This window comes from Motacilla alba, chromosome 21, assembly GCF_015832195.1.
Source record: "Motacilla alba alba isolate MOTALB_02 chromosome 21, Motacilla_alba_V1.0_pri, whole genome shotgun sequence".
Lineage (NCBI taxonomy): Eukaryota > Metazoa > Chordata > Aves > Passeriformes > Motacillidae > Motacilla > Motacilla alba.
In genome coordinates this window covers 960,310-975,980 of record NC_052036.1, presented here as the reverse complement: position 1 = coordinate 975,980, position 15,671 = coordinate 960,310, and the positions used below count along the sequence as shown (strand labels likewise).

The 15,671-nt window shown below is 53.9% G+C and overlaps 1 protein-coding gene across 2 annotated transcripts; it reads right to left on the bottom strand.

The window, feature by feature from the left end:
- Positions 1-1,896: 1,896 nt before the first annotated feature.
- On the bottom strand, positions 1,897-13,746 carry ENO1 (enolase 1). Of its 2 annotated transcripts, none has more exons than XM_038159565.1 (12): positions 13,630-13,746; positions 10,253-10,346; positions 8,858-8,953; positions 7,327-7,385; positions 6,324-6,393; positions 6,005-6,138; positions 5,650-5,872; positions 3,930-4,127; positions 3,490-3,691; positions 3,221-3,329; positions 2,774-2,832; positions 1,897-2,357 (listed from the first exon to the last, which is right to left on the bottom strand). In XM_038159565.1, the coding sequence occupies exons 2-12, from the start codon at positions 10,335-10,337 to the stop codon at positions 2,288-2,290; spliced, it is 1,305 nt and encodes a 434-aa protein (XP_038015493.1). In that variant the 5' UTR covers positions 10,338-10,346; positions 13,630-13,746; the 3' UTR covers positions 1,897-2,287. The 2 variants fall into 2 exon arrangements, with proteins under 2 accessions (XP_038015493.1, XP_038015492.1); XM_038159564.1 differs by lacking the exon at positions 7,327-7,385 and adding an exon at positions 7,005-7,063 and having other exon boundaries at positions 13,630-13,718.
- Between the last annotated feature and the right edge of the window lie 1,925 nt (positions 13,747-15,671).

Here is a 15,671-nt window from a genome sequence, read left to right as displayed (position 1 = left end):
CCACTGGCTGTGCCACATTTGCTCTCTGTTATAAAGCACAGCCTTTCGAGTCCAACTCCGTGGGGACAGCAGGGAAAGGTGAGGAGCTGTGCAGCAGGAGCTGAGCCCTGATTAAGGAGCAGACACAGCTCCCCCCCTCCAGCACTGCAGGTTCAGGTCTTGATTTTCAGCAATCAAATCTTGTTCCTATTCACTTATTCCCCTCACTCCAAACACACACGGCGTTACCAATCATTCACTTTTCTCTAACACGCTTAAAATCCTTATCTACAAACCCCAGCCCCACGCTCCAGCACTTCCCCACTCGGGGCTCTTTTCTTCCTTTGCAAGGGACTCCTTTCAACGCCGCGGCCTCATTAGGGAGAGCCTGAATCCGCTGCAGCTGGAAGCACCTTGCTGATCTGGCCCAAATACTCTCGGAGATTGAACTTGAAAGCTTTCTGTGAGGGGTTTGATGGGCCAGGTGAGCACAGCATCTGACACGGCAGGATTGATTCACAGAGCAGGAGGAGCGCACGCTTCAATGGCAGCTGACTCCAGCTTCGGGCAGCGCAGCCCAAGCCCTGTTCCACCGCTGCCATTTGCTGCTGTTTAAAGGCAGCAGCACCTGGTAATTGACCTGTAGCTGTTCCCTCCACCTTGCTCTGACAAGGTGGGAACGATAATGAATTCCTGCCGGGCTCCAGTGGCAGTGTTACGGCACACGTGGAAGGGGCTTTGGTCAGAGCTGGGGCTGAGCTCTCGCTCTGTTCAGAGCAGGATGCCAGCCCGGCTGTCCCCCACAAGGATGTGGCTGCACACAAGCACAGCAGCCCAGCTGCCAGGCCCTGCTCTTGTCACTCATTTCGTCACAGCCTTGCTGCCCTTTGGGGTTTGCTCGATTTATGGCAGCCAGTGACCTGATTTTCCAGCTCTTTTTGCTTTCTGCTGCTCATTAAAGGAAGAGCACCAGGTGGAAATAGAGGCCGGGTAAGGGGGTTGAGCATTTGGCTTCACTTTGAGAAGTGCCAGGTGAGGAACAGCCCTCCTCATGCTCCTGCACACAGCTCTGCTAAAAAGCTTCCTAAACCATTCTGCAGATAGTGGAAGCTGCCTCTCCGAGAGAAGAAAAATCCCTTGATAGGATTTGTGTGTAATTAGCTGGTTTATTCATTTAACAGGTCTAATTCAGAGATCAGCTGAGTGTGAAAAGTGCAGTGGGCTTCAAATCTGCCACAGAGTGCAACCAGCTCAGAGCAAGGCCTGGGGAAAGGACAAAGGGGGAGAGAGGAGCCTGGCCCGGTGCTGAGCTGGGGCTGGTAAATTTGGTATTTATAGCCAAGCTGACAAAGGCAATAAACCTCCTAAGGAAGCAGAGGTGCCAGGGGCCCAGGGAAGGCTGTTTCCCTGCTCTGCCCACAGCAGAACTGAGGCCACTCTTGCAGGCAGCTGGTGCCAGGGGCCCCGCAGCAGCGCTGGCTGCAGCCCTCGGGCAGGACTGCAAAGGCGCGAGGAAAGCAGCGGTGCGGTGCAAGGCCCGGCGCGGCCGCCAGGGAGCAGCGCTGGGCACGGCCCACACTCATTAACAGCCTCGGGATTAATCACTTTCTCGGCGATCTGCCGGGAAACAAGCGGCGAGAATGGCTCACACATCCTCGCGCTCAGCTGGGTAGAAATTTGTTTTTTCCTGTCTGGGAATGGACTGAGGTCACAGCTCTGCTCCCTGTGACAGTGCTCGCACAGAAACACAACCACCGTGGGGACAGAGAGCCCAAAAACTCTTGGCACACCCCAGGAAAAAGGGCAAGACGAGCCTTAAGGTCCCTTCCAACATAAACCATTCCATGACTCCGTGATGCAAAGGTGGGAATCCCTGCTCCTCAGACTCCTCCAAATACTTCCAAGGAACACACGTGGTTGGGTTGTTTGATGCTTTTATTTATCACATGTAAAAACACTACTGTCTCTGCCTGCAGGTACCTCTTGCTGCACTGCAAATCACACGGCTCCAAACGTTGAAGATGAGACAGAGAAGGGAACTAAAGTGTTGATGCCCAGAATCACAATGTCATGAGCCCCGAGGGTGTTAAATACACAGAACACCCGCAGGGACTGTTCTACAGAAGCAGCAGAGCGTTACAATTAACAGACCAGAGTTGGTGAAAACACTGGGTGAGGGATCATCTAGAGGATAAGAGGACCTGCAGACTGGTCTTTTCCTTCAGCTGCCCTTATCTTTCTAGTACAGGTAATTGTGATCTAAGTCAATATCTAGTGCTGAACCAGAACAGAGGGGACTCTTCCACACTTAGTTGACACGAGGGTTCCTGAAGTTCCTCCCGGCAAAGCGAGCCTTGCTGCCGAGCTCCTCCTCGATTCTGGTGAAGGACAGAGAGCACAGGGGGTCAGCAGCCAGCAGAGAACCCCTGCACTAGCACAGGCCTCACCCTGAACACCTGGCCCACCTGGCCCTGAAACACCTGGCCCACCTGGCCCTGGAGGTCCTCCAGTGACAAGGCAGCTCCCACCAAGCCCCTGCACAGTGGGGCAGTGCCACAGGTCTGACACGACTCAACCCAAATGTTTGAGATGCTTGCCAAGAGAGCTGCCTCGTGCACAGAGGACAATGTCTCAGTCCAGCATCACAGGCTGCTTGGTGGGATCTGTTCTGGACCTCACCCACCCCGCTCCTCCTCAGCCTCCTGCACCCACGAGCACCTCTGCCAGTGCTGCAGGTGCTTCTGAGGGGCAAAGCCCAAGCGGACTGAGAGCCCTGTGGCAGCCCCAGGCTCACCTCAGCAGCTGGTTGTACTTGGCCAGACGCTCCGACCGGCACGGGGCACCGGTTTTGATCTGAGGGAAATCACAAAGTTAGTGAAGAACTCCAAGTGCCAACACAAAACTTGCTCAGAGTAATGAGCACCATCACAAGCTCTGCTTGGGCATCAGGCTCAGGATCCACACAAGCAAACCCAGCAGGGCTGGGGAGCAGCAGAGGCTGTGCATTTGCTATCAGCTGCAGGACCAGGAAACCCCAGCACAGCCACTGGAGCCAAGCCCTTTGGCAGTGCTGGTTAAAGGCGAGTTTGCCAAAGATAAGGTGTTCCCTTGTCACACTCCATTAACAGAGCAGCCCCCTGCAAACAGACACAGCAGATCTGCAGCCCTGGAGGCAGCGCAGTGCCCCATGGCTTGGCTTCACCCCACACTATCCCAGACTGCAGCAGCTGCAGATACCAACCTGGCCGGTGCACAGACCCACTACCAGGTCAGCAATGAAGGTGTCTTCTGTCTCTCCAGAGCGGTGGCTCACCATCACACCCCAGCCATTGGACTGGGCCAGCTTGCAGCTGCAAGAGATCAAGAGAAGCAGCTCACAGCATGCCCTGTGCCCAGCAGCCTCTGCTCCAGTGACCCTGCCAAGGGGCAGCGCAGGGCTCTGCTCTGTACATCCACATCCCCCAGCTAAAGCCAGCCCCACCCTGGCCCGGCCCCGAGGGCAGAACTTACGCCTGCAGGGACTCTGTCACAGAGCCAATCTGGTTGACCTTGAGGAGGAGGCAGTTGCAGGCCTTCTCCTCCACAGCCTTGGCAATTCTCTTTGGGTTGGTCACAGTCAGATCATCACCAACCACCTGGATGTTGACGCTGCCAGTGAACTTCTTCCAGGCACCCCAGTCATCCTGGTCAAAGGGGTCTTCAATGGACACCACTGCAGAGGGACACAGCAGCTTTAGGACAATGCCAGCACAAAGGTCTGGTTGGGATGAGTGGCACCAAAGTGCTGCAGACAAGCAGAACACTTCCCAGAACACTCCTGAGCCTGAGAGGCTGGGTAAGGCAGGAGCTCTCAATGTCTCCTGTAAGAGGGGCTGCACACCAACTCCCTCCTTCAGCCATCAACCCCGATCCACCACTACCACTGTGCTTCTCACCGAGGAGCAACTTACCAGGGTAGTTCTTGACAAAGCCCTTGTACAGGTCGGCCAGCTGGTCAGGAGAGATGTATCTGCTGGGGTCATCAGGGGATTTGAAGTCCAGGTCGTACTTGCCATCCCGGTAGAACTCTGAGGCAGCCACGTCCATGCCAATGACCACCTTGTCCGTGTAGCCAGCCTTGGCGATGGCCGTCTTCAGCAGCTCCAGAGCTGCAACACACACAGCAGCTCCTGAGGGCTGCAGGCATCCCAACCCCAAAGCTCCTCGCTGCCCACAGCGGCACGCTCCCTTGGCAGAGAACCTCCCTCACCCCTTCACAAAGCCCAGAGGAAAAGGTTCTTAAATTCTCCCACTTCTGAACTGACTGGAACAAGATATTACATTAATACTGCTTTTAGCTTGTAATACCCTTGAGACACCATTATGGGATTCCTAATCTCTTCAGGCAGGACTACATGTCAGCCCAGAAAGCTTAATGCTAGATGATACCACATCCTCTTTCAACTTTATGCATGTGGGCAGGAAGCAGTGCCTGCACTCTAATCCCTTTTAGCTCCAGAGCAGGTGTTGACCATGCAAGTGGTGAGCATCCAAACCCTGAGAGCAGGGAGACAGAGCCTGCCTCTGCACAGGAGACCCCCCTGGGCATCACCTGCTCTCCACGTGCACAGTTACCTGCACGAGGGGACAGAACCACTCAGCACAAGTCTCGGGATACTGCCCAGTGCCACTGTTAGGGAGAGTCCCAGTGAGACCCCAAGCTGAAGGGGAGCAGCTGGGCTCTGTCTGCAGCAGGAAGCTTAGATCAAGTGTTTTCTTTTGTTGTTGGGTTGGTTTTTTGTTTGGGCTCTTTTTGTGTGGGTCTGGTTGTGTTTTGTAAGATGCTAATGTAGCACAAACTGCAAAAGCAGCTGCTGCCAGCAACAAAAATCCCTTGGAATGTAATTGTCATTCAAGGTCATCTTCACTGACGTCTGTAAGGGTACAGACCCAGCAGAGCTGCATGTGACACTGGGACTCAAGCAGCACAGCTGCTGGTGCTGTCTCAGTGTCTTCAAAAAGGCAGTGCAGGTCACCAGGCCCCTCCACAATGACACCACCAACAGCTGTAAAGTCAAAGGCAACTGAACTGAGCTCATGTCCTCCTGCCTTGTGAGCAGCTCCATTTCTGGAGGGGCACAGAAAGCTCCTCTGGTACAGTGTTTGTAGGAATAGATATTTTGCTTCCCACAGACAAATTGCCTCTCCCACAGGTTCCTGAACAGAACTGTTTGGCCATGGAAGCAGCAACTGCCTCAGCTTCCCAGGCAAGCCTTCATGCCCTCCCACACACAACCAGGCAGGGCACAAACTGCTTTCCCTCTTTGTCTGCAGAAAAACAACAACACTGATCTGAATGCTGACTTCTGGAACACCTGCAGTGCACAGAAGCTCCCACACCACTTTTCAACTGAAGGGCACGAGGTTCCCTTAAGCTGCCACAGGAATGAGAGTCACAAGGCACTGAAGTAAAAACCATCCTGTCCTACTGCACGAACTGATACCCAAGGGAGCACCTGACCACATCTCTAGAGCATCTCAGGGTGTCTGCCAGGGTAAGAAACAGAGTAAAGACAAAGCAGGAGGTTCTACACCTCTGAGCCTATTGATCCTGCTTGTCGCTGTATTGGGCAGGCTATCAGTTCATTCTCCAGCTATCAGCTATCTCCTCCCACACTGGCTCACTCTCACCTTCTTTGTTTTCCAGGATGTTGGGGGCAAAGCCGCCCTCATCCCCCACGTTGGTGGCATCCTTGCCATACTTCTCCTTGATGACGTTCTTGAGGTTGTGGTAGACCTCTGCCCCGACGCGCATGGCGTCCTTGAAGCTCTCTGCCCCCACGGGCAGGATCATGAACTCCTGCATGGCCAGCTTGTTGCCAGCGTGGGAGCCCCCGTTGATCACGTTGAAAGCCTCGGAGGAACCAGGAAAAGCCAGGTTGGAACATGGTAACAGCCCTTACACTCACCCTCCTCCTCCTCTGGAGCTTGATCCAAGAGCACCAGGCTAAGGTCACGCCAAGGCCTGCCCCACCCAGGGACTTACAGGAACGGGGAGAATGACTTCTGGATTCCCAGCAAGGTCAGCGATGTGCCGGTACAGGGGAACTCCCTTCTCAGCAGCACCAGCTTTGCACACAGCCAGAGACACGCCCAGGATGGCATTAGCACCAAATTTGGCTGAAACGAGAAGAAATTGATTAGAGAAATGTCTTTATACAGTGAGACTCAGCAGCACCAGCCCACGGTTTGAATTATGGCAGTGCACAGCCAAGGCCATACACTGGCTGTTGGTTCTGGTAAACAGAATTCTATTGACCCATCCTTGGCTTTGCACCCCTCAGAGCAACACAAAGCCCACTCACATTTGTTCTCTGTCCCATCCATTTCCAGCATCAGCTTGTCAATCTTTTCTTGTTCCACAACGTTCACATTCTGCAGAGGGAAGCAAGAAGGTGTTGTTTGACAGCAAGCACAGGCCCACAAACCCTCACCTACCCCCCAAGCACTGAGAGCCCTGGCAGGCACCAACACTTGCTCAAGGGCAGCTATCATGAGCTGAGCAGACCAATCCCTGTCACTGTCACACAGCAGCAGCAGCCCAAGGCTGACAGCTGAGCTGGGTGTGCCATCATTTACCCACTATCACTCAGTTCTGCACCAGCCTTGGTGCCCACAAAGCAATCTCATTCAAACAGATCTAGGTCCTCTCAGATTCCCTTCCAATCACCCTGCTTGGATAAAACCTAGCCCCTCCTCATCATTCAGGCACTCTTTGAAGCATAAATCAGCTTGTATCCTAGCTGCACCACTGCAGCTCCCAGGGCTGAAGGGTTTCTGCACGCTACACCACCAGGCTGCTGGAGAAGTTCCATTGCGTGTTAGACGTGCACTCATTAAGTAAATTAATTAAAACCATCGCTGTGGTCAGTTTGTTCACATGCACTCCAACACACAGGCTGACACCCCAGGTGACACCCCACCAGAGGATGGCTCGGACCCTGCCTGGCTGTGGGAGATGTTAAGAGAAGACAGATTGCTCCTACCTTGCTAATCAGTGCAGGTGCAATCGTTTTATTGACGTGCTCAACAGCTTTTGAGACACCTGGAAGGAACAAGCAAATCAGACACTGGTCAACACAGGTTATGCAGGGATTAGTAGGGGATCTCAGGAACATCCAGGAAAACCACCTCATGCTGCCCCAGCCCCAGTCCAAGCTGAGCCAGGTGTGAACACAGAGGCCCCTGGCTGGACTGGGAGGCGCATGAAGGATGCATTGGCTAGGACTTGTCCAGGAATGCCAGGTTAGTCTGCCAGGCCATGCACTGGAGAGACTCATCCGAGTGCCAGGGCTGCACATCCATTACCTGTGTGCACAGTGCCGTGGCCAGGAACTCGTTAACATACTTAACAGCTCTGGAGACACCTGACAGAAGCGAAACACCGCGGTCAAGGCACGGGTGAAGGCTCACAGCAGCCCCCAGGAATGCAGCAGAGGACACCAACAGGCAGCAGGACTCTGGCACTGAGCACTGGAGCAGACACAGGGCTCCGAGAGCAGAGGAAGCTGGGAGAGGCTCTGCTTGGGCTCCACACCCAGCTCTCTGTAGCTGCCTCACCACTGCCAGCACAAAGCTCAAGGGCTGAACAACAGCTTTTAGGGAAGGTTTTAGCTCTCCCACCAACTCACAGAATCCAGGAGTAAGGGGAGGGAAAAGGGTTCCCCAGAAGTTACACACACAGCAGCTCAGGCACTTCACTACCTGGCACTGTGCTACAGCATCACCTTATTTACTGTGCAGTGTTTAAAGACTTCCAAAAACCTAAGCTTCAGAATGATGAATGCTATTTGACTGCATCCTAAACAATGTTAATTGCTTTTCCAAATGGTCTAAGTCTGCAGACTTCTATTACAAAAGGCCTAACAGCTATCTGCAACTCTTCCCATTTGATAATTATTTTTTCATAACCTGTGTTATTTCCCAGCTGACAAAGCCCTTCAGCTGCAGCCTGCTAACTACAGTCTAATTAAATGCCATTAAGAACTGCCCACAGATAGGATCAGACATAACAGCTCTAAGCACACACACATTTAGCACAGTCAGGTAAATACACATCTACTCTTTGCAAGAAAAAATGCCCTGGGTGAACAGTGTAAGAGCCTCAGGATTTTGGGATAGTCAGTCATCCAGGCATTTATTCTCTGTTAAGGCATTAACAGCCATGAATCTTCTACGACAAGGCTCTCCAAGTTCAATTCAGCTATCCACTTTTATTGCTCTTTCTTAATAGGCAAAAGATATTTCAGCTTCTTTTCACCTGACTGGCAGGTCAGCAGAGGTGCTCATTCACAGTGGACAGAGGAGGCATAAAACCTCAGGTTCAGGATTTAACATGCTGGGAGATCTAAGGAGTCTGCAGTCTCAGAGCTGACAGGTTTAAGGGCTCTGAGAAAATGTGGTCTATGAAAAGACCTTGTGACTAACTGCAGGATGACTGAGGCTTTTGGAGCTGGCAGCTTAGATGTCCTTACAACACTGGTAAAGCACTCTGCACTGTGCCACGCACCAACACACAGTGCGAGAGGGGCAGGGTAACAAAGTACACCCGGACACCTTGTCCCAGACACTGTCACCTGGCTGGGTGTGCCCAGCTCCACACCCCACCCATGCAGGTGCCTGCCCTGCAGCACGAGGCAGCTGCACTGCAGGAGGCACTCACCCTCCAGCTCATGGCCAGGAAACCACCCCAGGCACCTGTGCCCAGCTCACAGCCCACACCTGGCAGGAGCTGCTGTCACTCCCTGTCTGTCCCTGTGCAGCACACAGACAGTGGGACAGAGCCCAGCAGTGACAGCGCCCCGTCCCAGGGCACTGCGGGTGCCCAGGCCAGCTTTACCTTTGCCCATGTAGCGTGTCTTGTCATTGTCACGGAGCTCCAGAGCCTCATAGATTCCAGTCGAGGCACCGCTGGGAACAGCAGCTCTGAACAGACCTGCTCACAACAGGAAAAACACCTTGGCACACTCAAACACACCAAACTTCCCCCAGCCAGCCAGCATCCCAGCCCTGCAGCTGGAGGGGGAGTCTCCAAAGCACACCTCTGCTCACATACACAGTGATCCCACAAGGGCTTTCTGCTCCTTTACAGCACCACCAGTTTATCAGCATCTCCCTCACACTCACTAGCAATAGCAAACTGACTCCTCTTCCACTGGCATTTCAAGAGTTAAGGAAGGCATCCACTCCCCTTCCTAAAAGGATAGCTTCATTCACTGGATCTGCTTTTGAGCTCAGGCAAGGCAAGCTCTTAAATTCTTCTGGGATATGGCATAAAAGGGACAATTAGGAGACCCATTTTGTTAACAGGAGTTCCAAGCTCTTCTGGTGACAGCAGAGCCACCCAGAGAGCCCATGCCTCCAGCCAAGGATGCTGAACTTGGAGCCAATGTGCACACTGGAGCAGCTCTGCCTGGGGTTCAGGATGCCAACTCCAGCCTCCAGTCTTCCCCTTATCCCACTAAATCAAAGAGCTTAGTGGGGGCAGTCTCATTAAATGACTGCATTAATCTCTTGAGGCAGACAGATCAGCTCTTTAGGCAGTGTATTACAGCCATTGTGTTTGCTCATTCCACCAAAGCACATTGGTAGGAGTTCGCACAATGCTTTTGTCAGATCCCATCAGATGTGGGATGAACAGCTAACAAACCCAGGGAAAGTCCTACAGTAATTAAAAATATAAGATGTTACATGTGAAAGCCCAATTAGGCATGTTCTTTAGTCATGGCCGAGTACTTAGGCAGAGGAGAAACCATTGCCCAAAATTCAACTGTGCAGCAGGAGAGGAGACTCTGCCACTACAGAAAGCCACTGCAGACAAATGAAGAATTGAACTTCAAGTGTACTCATACAGAGTGTGGGCAGCACTGACAACCAGGGCCATCAGCAGCTGCTCAGGAACAGTTTCCAGGTGCTATCCCAGTTTATGCTGGGGCAAGGGAAGGAAAGGAGGGCAGGTGTGGCACAGCTCTCCCACAGTTTAGGCTGTAAGAAGCAGCACCCTCCAAAAAACCCTGCACTGCCCAGGCCAGGAACTCGAGCTCAGCAAACTCATCCAACAGAATGAGGCAGAGGCTGTTCCTGCAAGACTCACGGCAAGTTCTAACAAGTTCTATGTGTGGAGGAAGAAGTCAGCACAGTTCCACTGCTAGAACAGAACTGGCTGTATACTTCTGCTTGCCTGGAGGTCTATCAGCTCTAGGGCAGGGATGAACAGCTGCAGCTGAGGACTCACCTTTGTTGGTGTAGAGGTCTACCTCAACAGTGGGATTGCCACGGGAGTCAAAGATTTCACGGGCGTGGATCTTGGTGATAGACATCTTTAGTATCTGAAAAAAGGAGCTTACAGTTACTCACTGAATGGTTTGGCTTGGAAGGAACCATAAAGCTCAACCCATGCCACCAGCAGTGACACTTTGCACCAGACTGGGCTGCTGGATGAGCCTCATCCAGCGTGGCCTGGAACATTCTCAGCGATCGGGCAGCCACAGCTCCTCTGGGCAAGCTCTTCCAGTGTCCCATGACTTTTACTATTAAAAAAAAATCACTTCCTTATGTGCAAGGGACAATCTCTTGATGTTTCCAAAGGGCTGAACTGCAGTATCAGACATGAGACAGAGCAGCAGGAGCAGATGACAAATCTAAAGGAACGTCGCCTCACCACATCAGAGCAGCGAAGAGCTCCCTAAACAGCAACTCTCTGCTATCAGTTAAGAGTCCTTTTTGATAAGGGACCAGAGTGCAGTGGCTCTCAGTATGCACAGAGTGCTCTCAGTCTGCACAGCAGCTGCTCAGAGCCAAACGGAACCAACGGCGAAAGAGAAGCAGCCACAGCTCTCATTAAAAACTTGCATTAATAGCTACACCCTGTTGAGCATTTACAGGAACAGTTTTTCCTCTTAACTTTTCATCTCAAAAGGAATAAAAATCCCCCATGTCTTTGGAATACTTCCTTTCTGCCTTCTCACATTGATCCACTTCAGGAAACTGCAGGAAGGGAATTCTTATGTAAGCCCAGCTACATTTTAAAAATCAAGTCATACTCATGCCTGTAAGCCATCGACTGGCACCAGACCCAGCCCATCTGCACAGGAGAAAGCTCAGCCTCAGAAGCAGAACTATCTGGAAGCTGGTTTTTTGGCAAGCCAATGTGGGTGGCAACCCTGTTTACAGAAATGGTCATGAATCCTTCCACAGTTACTGCAAAGTTAAAAAAACATGACCTTAGAAACGCTGCTGCTGGTTCAGTCCGTGAGGGGGAAGCTGCACACGCTCGTTCCTCCCCCCAGGTCAAAGCACAGGCAGCCTTTGCTCCCCCCCGTGTCCCTTCCAGCTGTCCTGCCCCTGCATGCTGTCTAAGATTTCAGTCAGACCCCCACACTGACACACGATCTGACTAAAATATGAAACAAGACAGCTTCTTCAAGCTGACCTTCATGCTGCCACCACCTAGCTTCACTCAGGGAACACACGGCTCGAAATAAATCCCTGCAAGTCTCTGCTTATCAGTGCCACCCACACGAACACGGCTCTGCAGATGCACCGAGCAATGGCTACCAGGAGGAATGCCCACTTATCCTCAAAGGGCTTTCAGGGTTTATCAGGCTGGCACCTGCTAAACCTTACTTTCATTTATAGAACCTTGGCTTTTGCCACAGAACCGGAGGTGGCTCATTCTTTGAGAGCACAGCCAGTTCCCAGGACTTCTCAATGCAGGGCTACAGCAGCTTGCTGACCTTCACAAAGGAGGCACTTCAGGAACACACACTGCAAGAACTTCCACTGGGAACGTCTGCCAGGTCAGACATTGCTCAAGCACCCTTGACAAGGAGCACAGTTCCCTCCCTTCTCTGCAGAAAGAGGCATTTCACAGCACTGCATCACCCCAGAAACCCTTGATGCTCCTTCTGCAAACTCCCCACTCCTGTGTTCAAGAAACACTTCTTCCTTTGAGCTGTAGGGTGAAACTGATGCTGCTTAGCTCACCAGGTTTCTGCCTCAGTCGAATCAGTGACCCCGGTGTGCCCAGGTTTAACCACAGAAATGCTGACTGAAGGCAGAGAGGTCACAGCAGCACTGCCTGCTCAGACCTTTGCCCTCTGCCAAACACGCAAACACCCCGGTGGTATTTAACTGGTATTTAATGAGCACACTGCCTTAAACCTTTTTTTGCAGCATAATCTGCTGACAAGGTCACTGTCTCCCTTCAGGGGAAGCCACACACTCCAGCCTGCCTGGCCTGCCCAGGGCACCTACTCCAAGAGTCAGTTACAACCCCTGCCAGCTCTGAGGAGCTTCTTCTCTACCAGCTCGAGTCTAAGAAAGCACCACTTATTCCTCACCTGGTCCTGCACAGGGAATGCAGTATTCTCAACTGCAGATCACTCCAACTGAAAATTATTCCCAAAGATTCTGTTTTTAAATCCAGCCCTACCACCAAACCCTGTCCTCGTGAGCTGCCCTGCAGCCACACTTCTCTAAAATCAATACAGGGTTAAGGCTGAGCACTGCAAGCATCTGAATGGAGATTTAAAAAGCAACACTAAAGTTTAGCCATAGAAATAACTGCCCTAGTGAGTGTCTTATTACAGGCCTGCCACATTTATCAGTGAAGCCTCCCCTGACACTTAAAGGTCCTCATGACCGTAACTCTCATACCACCAGTGCTCTGAAAAAAGCCGAGACCTTTGAGTGCACTCTATCAGATCCCAACGTATTAATTCCCCTGCCAAAGCACTCCTAGAAACCGGACAAATGGGCACATTCCAACCCCGCTCCTCTGCACTCCGCGGGGCATCAATCCACCTCTACAACATGATCCAACGGGTTCTGAAGGATGCCTGGCAGGGAGCAAATCACAGACACGTCCAACCACTTTCTCCCTCTGTGTTTAGTAAGATGGAGGCCTGAAACTGCCTTGGCTCATCTCCTGTGGGTTTGCATGACAAACTTCGGTACTTCCTGCCAGGCTCCGCGAGCCATGGCCCTACCCTGTGACTCAGCAGGCGAGTAACGGAGCAGCAGAGAGCCCAGGATCCTCTCTGGCAGCCCTGCACGAGGCAAGATGGTTCAGAGGCAGCTCCTTATCCACACCTGCACATCCAGCGCTTCTCCCCACTACCTCGGGATAACCCGCACCTAAATACCCACTATGAGGCCTCAGGCACAGATGCAGTGCTAGCAAACGTTAAATATTTGAGATGGGAAGCTGAAGGACATCCACTAAAGAGGGGAAGGTCCAAATCACCACACGCAATCCGAGAGCGACTGTTAATGATTAAAAGAAAGAGGTTAAACTCTGCGTTTGAGGATGCCTTGACCCACCACATCCCCCTGATTCCGCCCCCGCCCTGACCCACCACATCCCCCTGATTCCGCCCCCGCCCTGACCCACGACAGCCCCGTTTTTAACCCCCCACCCCCGCAGGCCCTCCCTTCCCCGTCGATGCTGCGGGAACACACAGCGGCCTGCGCCCCCCGGGGACCACCGAGCCTCGGCCCGGCCCTTTGCCACGGGGACGGCCGGGGCTCCGCGGCCGCTACCCGGAGAAGGGAACCGCGGCCTCAGGGCCCGCGGGGCGCCGAGCGGGGCGCCGCGGCCGCCGCACTCACCGCAGTGCCGGCAGCCCCGCTCCGCAGCCGCTCCGCTGTCGCCGCCCCGGCTCTGACTGAGACCCAACGGCGCGGCGCCCGCCCGCCTATAGCCGCCCTCGCGCACAGGGCCCGCCCCCCGGCCGCGCCCATTGGCCGGCCCCGTCCCCCGCCGCGTCCCGATTGGCCGCGGCCGCCTCGCGCCAGCGGCGGGCTCGCGTGCGTGCGCTACGTGCGGCCGGGCCGCGGCCTCGTGGAAAATCCCCGTGCGAGGGGCGGGGCCAGCGCGGCGCATGCGGGCGGGGGGAGCGGGCGGGACCATGTGGCGCGGGGCGCGGGGGGAGCGGGCGGCACCATGCGGAGCGGGGCGCGGGGGGAGCCGTGAGGGACGGGCATGGCGTGAGGAGCGGGCTGGCCGGGCACCGACACTGGGAATCGGCCGGCTCCAAAACCCTGCCGTGGGCAGCCACATCTGCCACTGCCCCAGCTTGCTCCAAGCCCCGTCCATCCTGGCCTTGCACGCTTTCAGAGTTGTCCTCCATCCTGAGTGCCCTGGACACCCTGTGCCAGAGCCTCACCACCCTCACGGGGAATTTGTTCCTGATCTCCCATCTAAACTGCCCTCCGTCAGGCTGAACCCATTCCCCTTGTCCTGTCACCACTCGCCCGTGTAGGCAGTCCCTCCCCACCTGTCCTCTAAGTTCCCCTCAGGCACTGGAAGGCTGTGAGGAGGCCGCCCCAGAGCTTCTCTGCAGGCAGAACAATCCCAATCCCCTCAGCCTTTCCTCACAATTGTGTCCAGTTCCGGGCTCTTCAGTGCAAGAAAGGCAAGGAGCTACTGGAGAGGGGCCGGTGGAGGCCACAACGTTGGGGTTTGGAGCATCTCCCTCATGAGGAGAAAGAGCCGGGCTGGGCCTGGGTAGTCCCAAGGAGACTGAGAGGGTGTGGGAATAACGAGTAAACCTGGAAAGAGGAAGGCTGGAACGGCTGTGTGTGTTCGTAATAGTTCCAGGGAAAGGCTAATTACAAACACAATAAATACTCACTCTGATTTTGAAGTGAATAACCATCACACTTCCTGGGGGGGAGAAGGAGCCCTAATGGTGGCTGTGACACCTCACAGCAGTGTGCCAGCAGGAACACAAACTTTTCCCAGTGTGGAAAGGTTGGGCTGTGACGCCAGCAGGAACACAAACTTTCCCGAGTGTTTGGGATAGGGGAAGGTGTCCCTGCCCGTGGCAGGGCTGGGATGGGTTGAGCTTTCAGGTCCCAGCGAGCCCAACCATTCTGTGTTCTGTCTGTGAGGATGTGGCAGTGCCCGGTTCACCCTGACCGCACCAACAAAGCCGTTTTATCGCTCGCTCATCGGTGAAGTTTGTGCTCCTCCAGCCCTGCCTCGCCCTGCCCTGCCAGCCTGTGCCTGATGTACCTCCTGGGCACATTTTTCTTTCCTTCCTGAGAACATTCCCTCGGGCCAAGCTTAAAGTCCAATAAAGAGCAAAGGCAGGCAGCTGGACTGACCTTCCCGAGGCATTCCGAGTGCCCTCAGACCGGCTGTGACCCCGGGCTGGGACAGCAGAGGGACAGGCCCTGTGCCAGCCTGGTTTGTGGCAGTGCCCTGTGTCCCCTGTGTGCGGGGTTTGTGCCTTCCCTGCACAGCCGTGAATCAGGTCGGAATGCTGCTGGGTCCTGCCCAGCTGAGATAAGGCACCATTGGGCAGGAAAAGCCCTTGGAATTGAACTGTGGCAGGGAGATAACTCTTTGAAGTGCCAGCCCCCCAAAAATGCACATTGTGCCCCTTACAGCTGTGTCCTTGGCAGCACTGCTCATCCTGCAGCCTCACCCTTCCTGTGAGGGCACAGGAGGGGAACAGTCCCTGTAAAAACACATTCCAGATGCTGGAAATCCTAAAACTGCATTTTTATGATGCATTTTAACTGCTGGATTAGAGATGCTTCACTATCTCTGCCTTTATTGCCATGCAGGAAAATCACACAGAGGTGTCAAGTCTTATAATGAGCTAAAGAAAATGGAGCACAAGAAAGCCTGAGGCTGAGGGAAA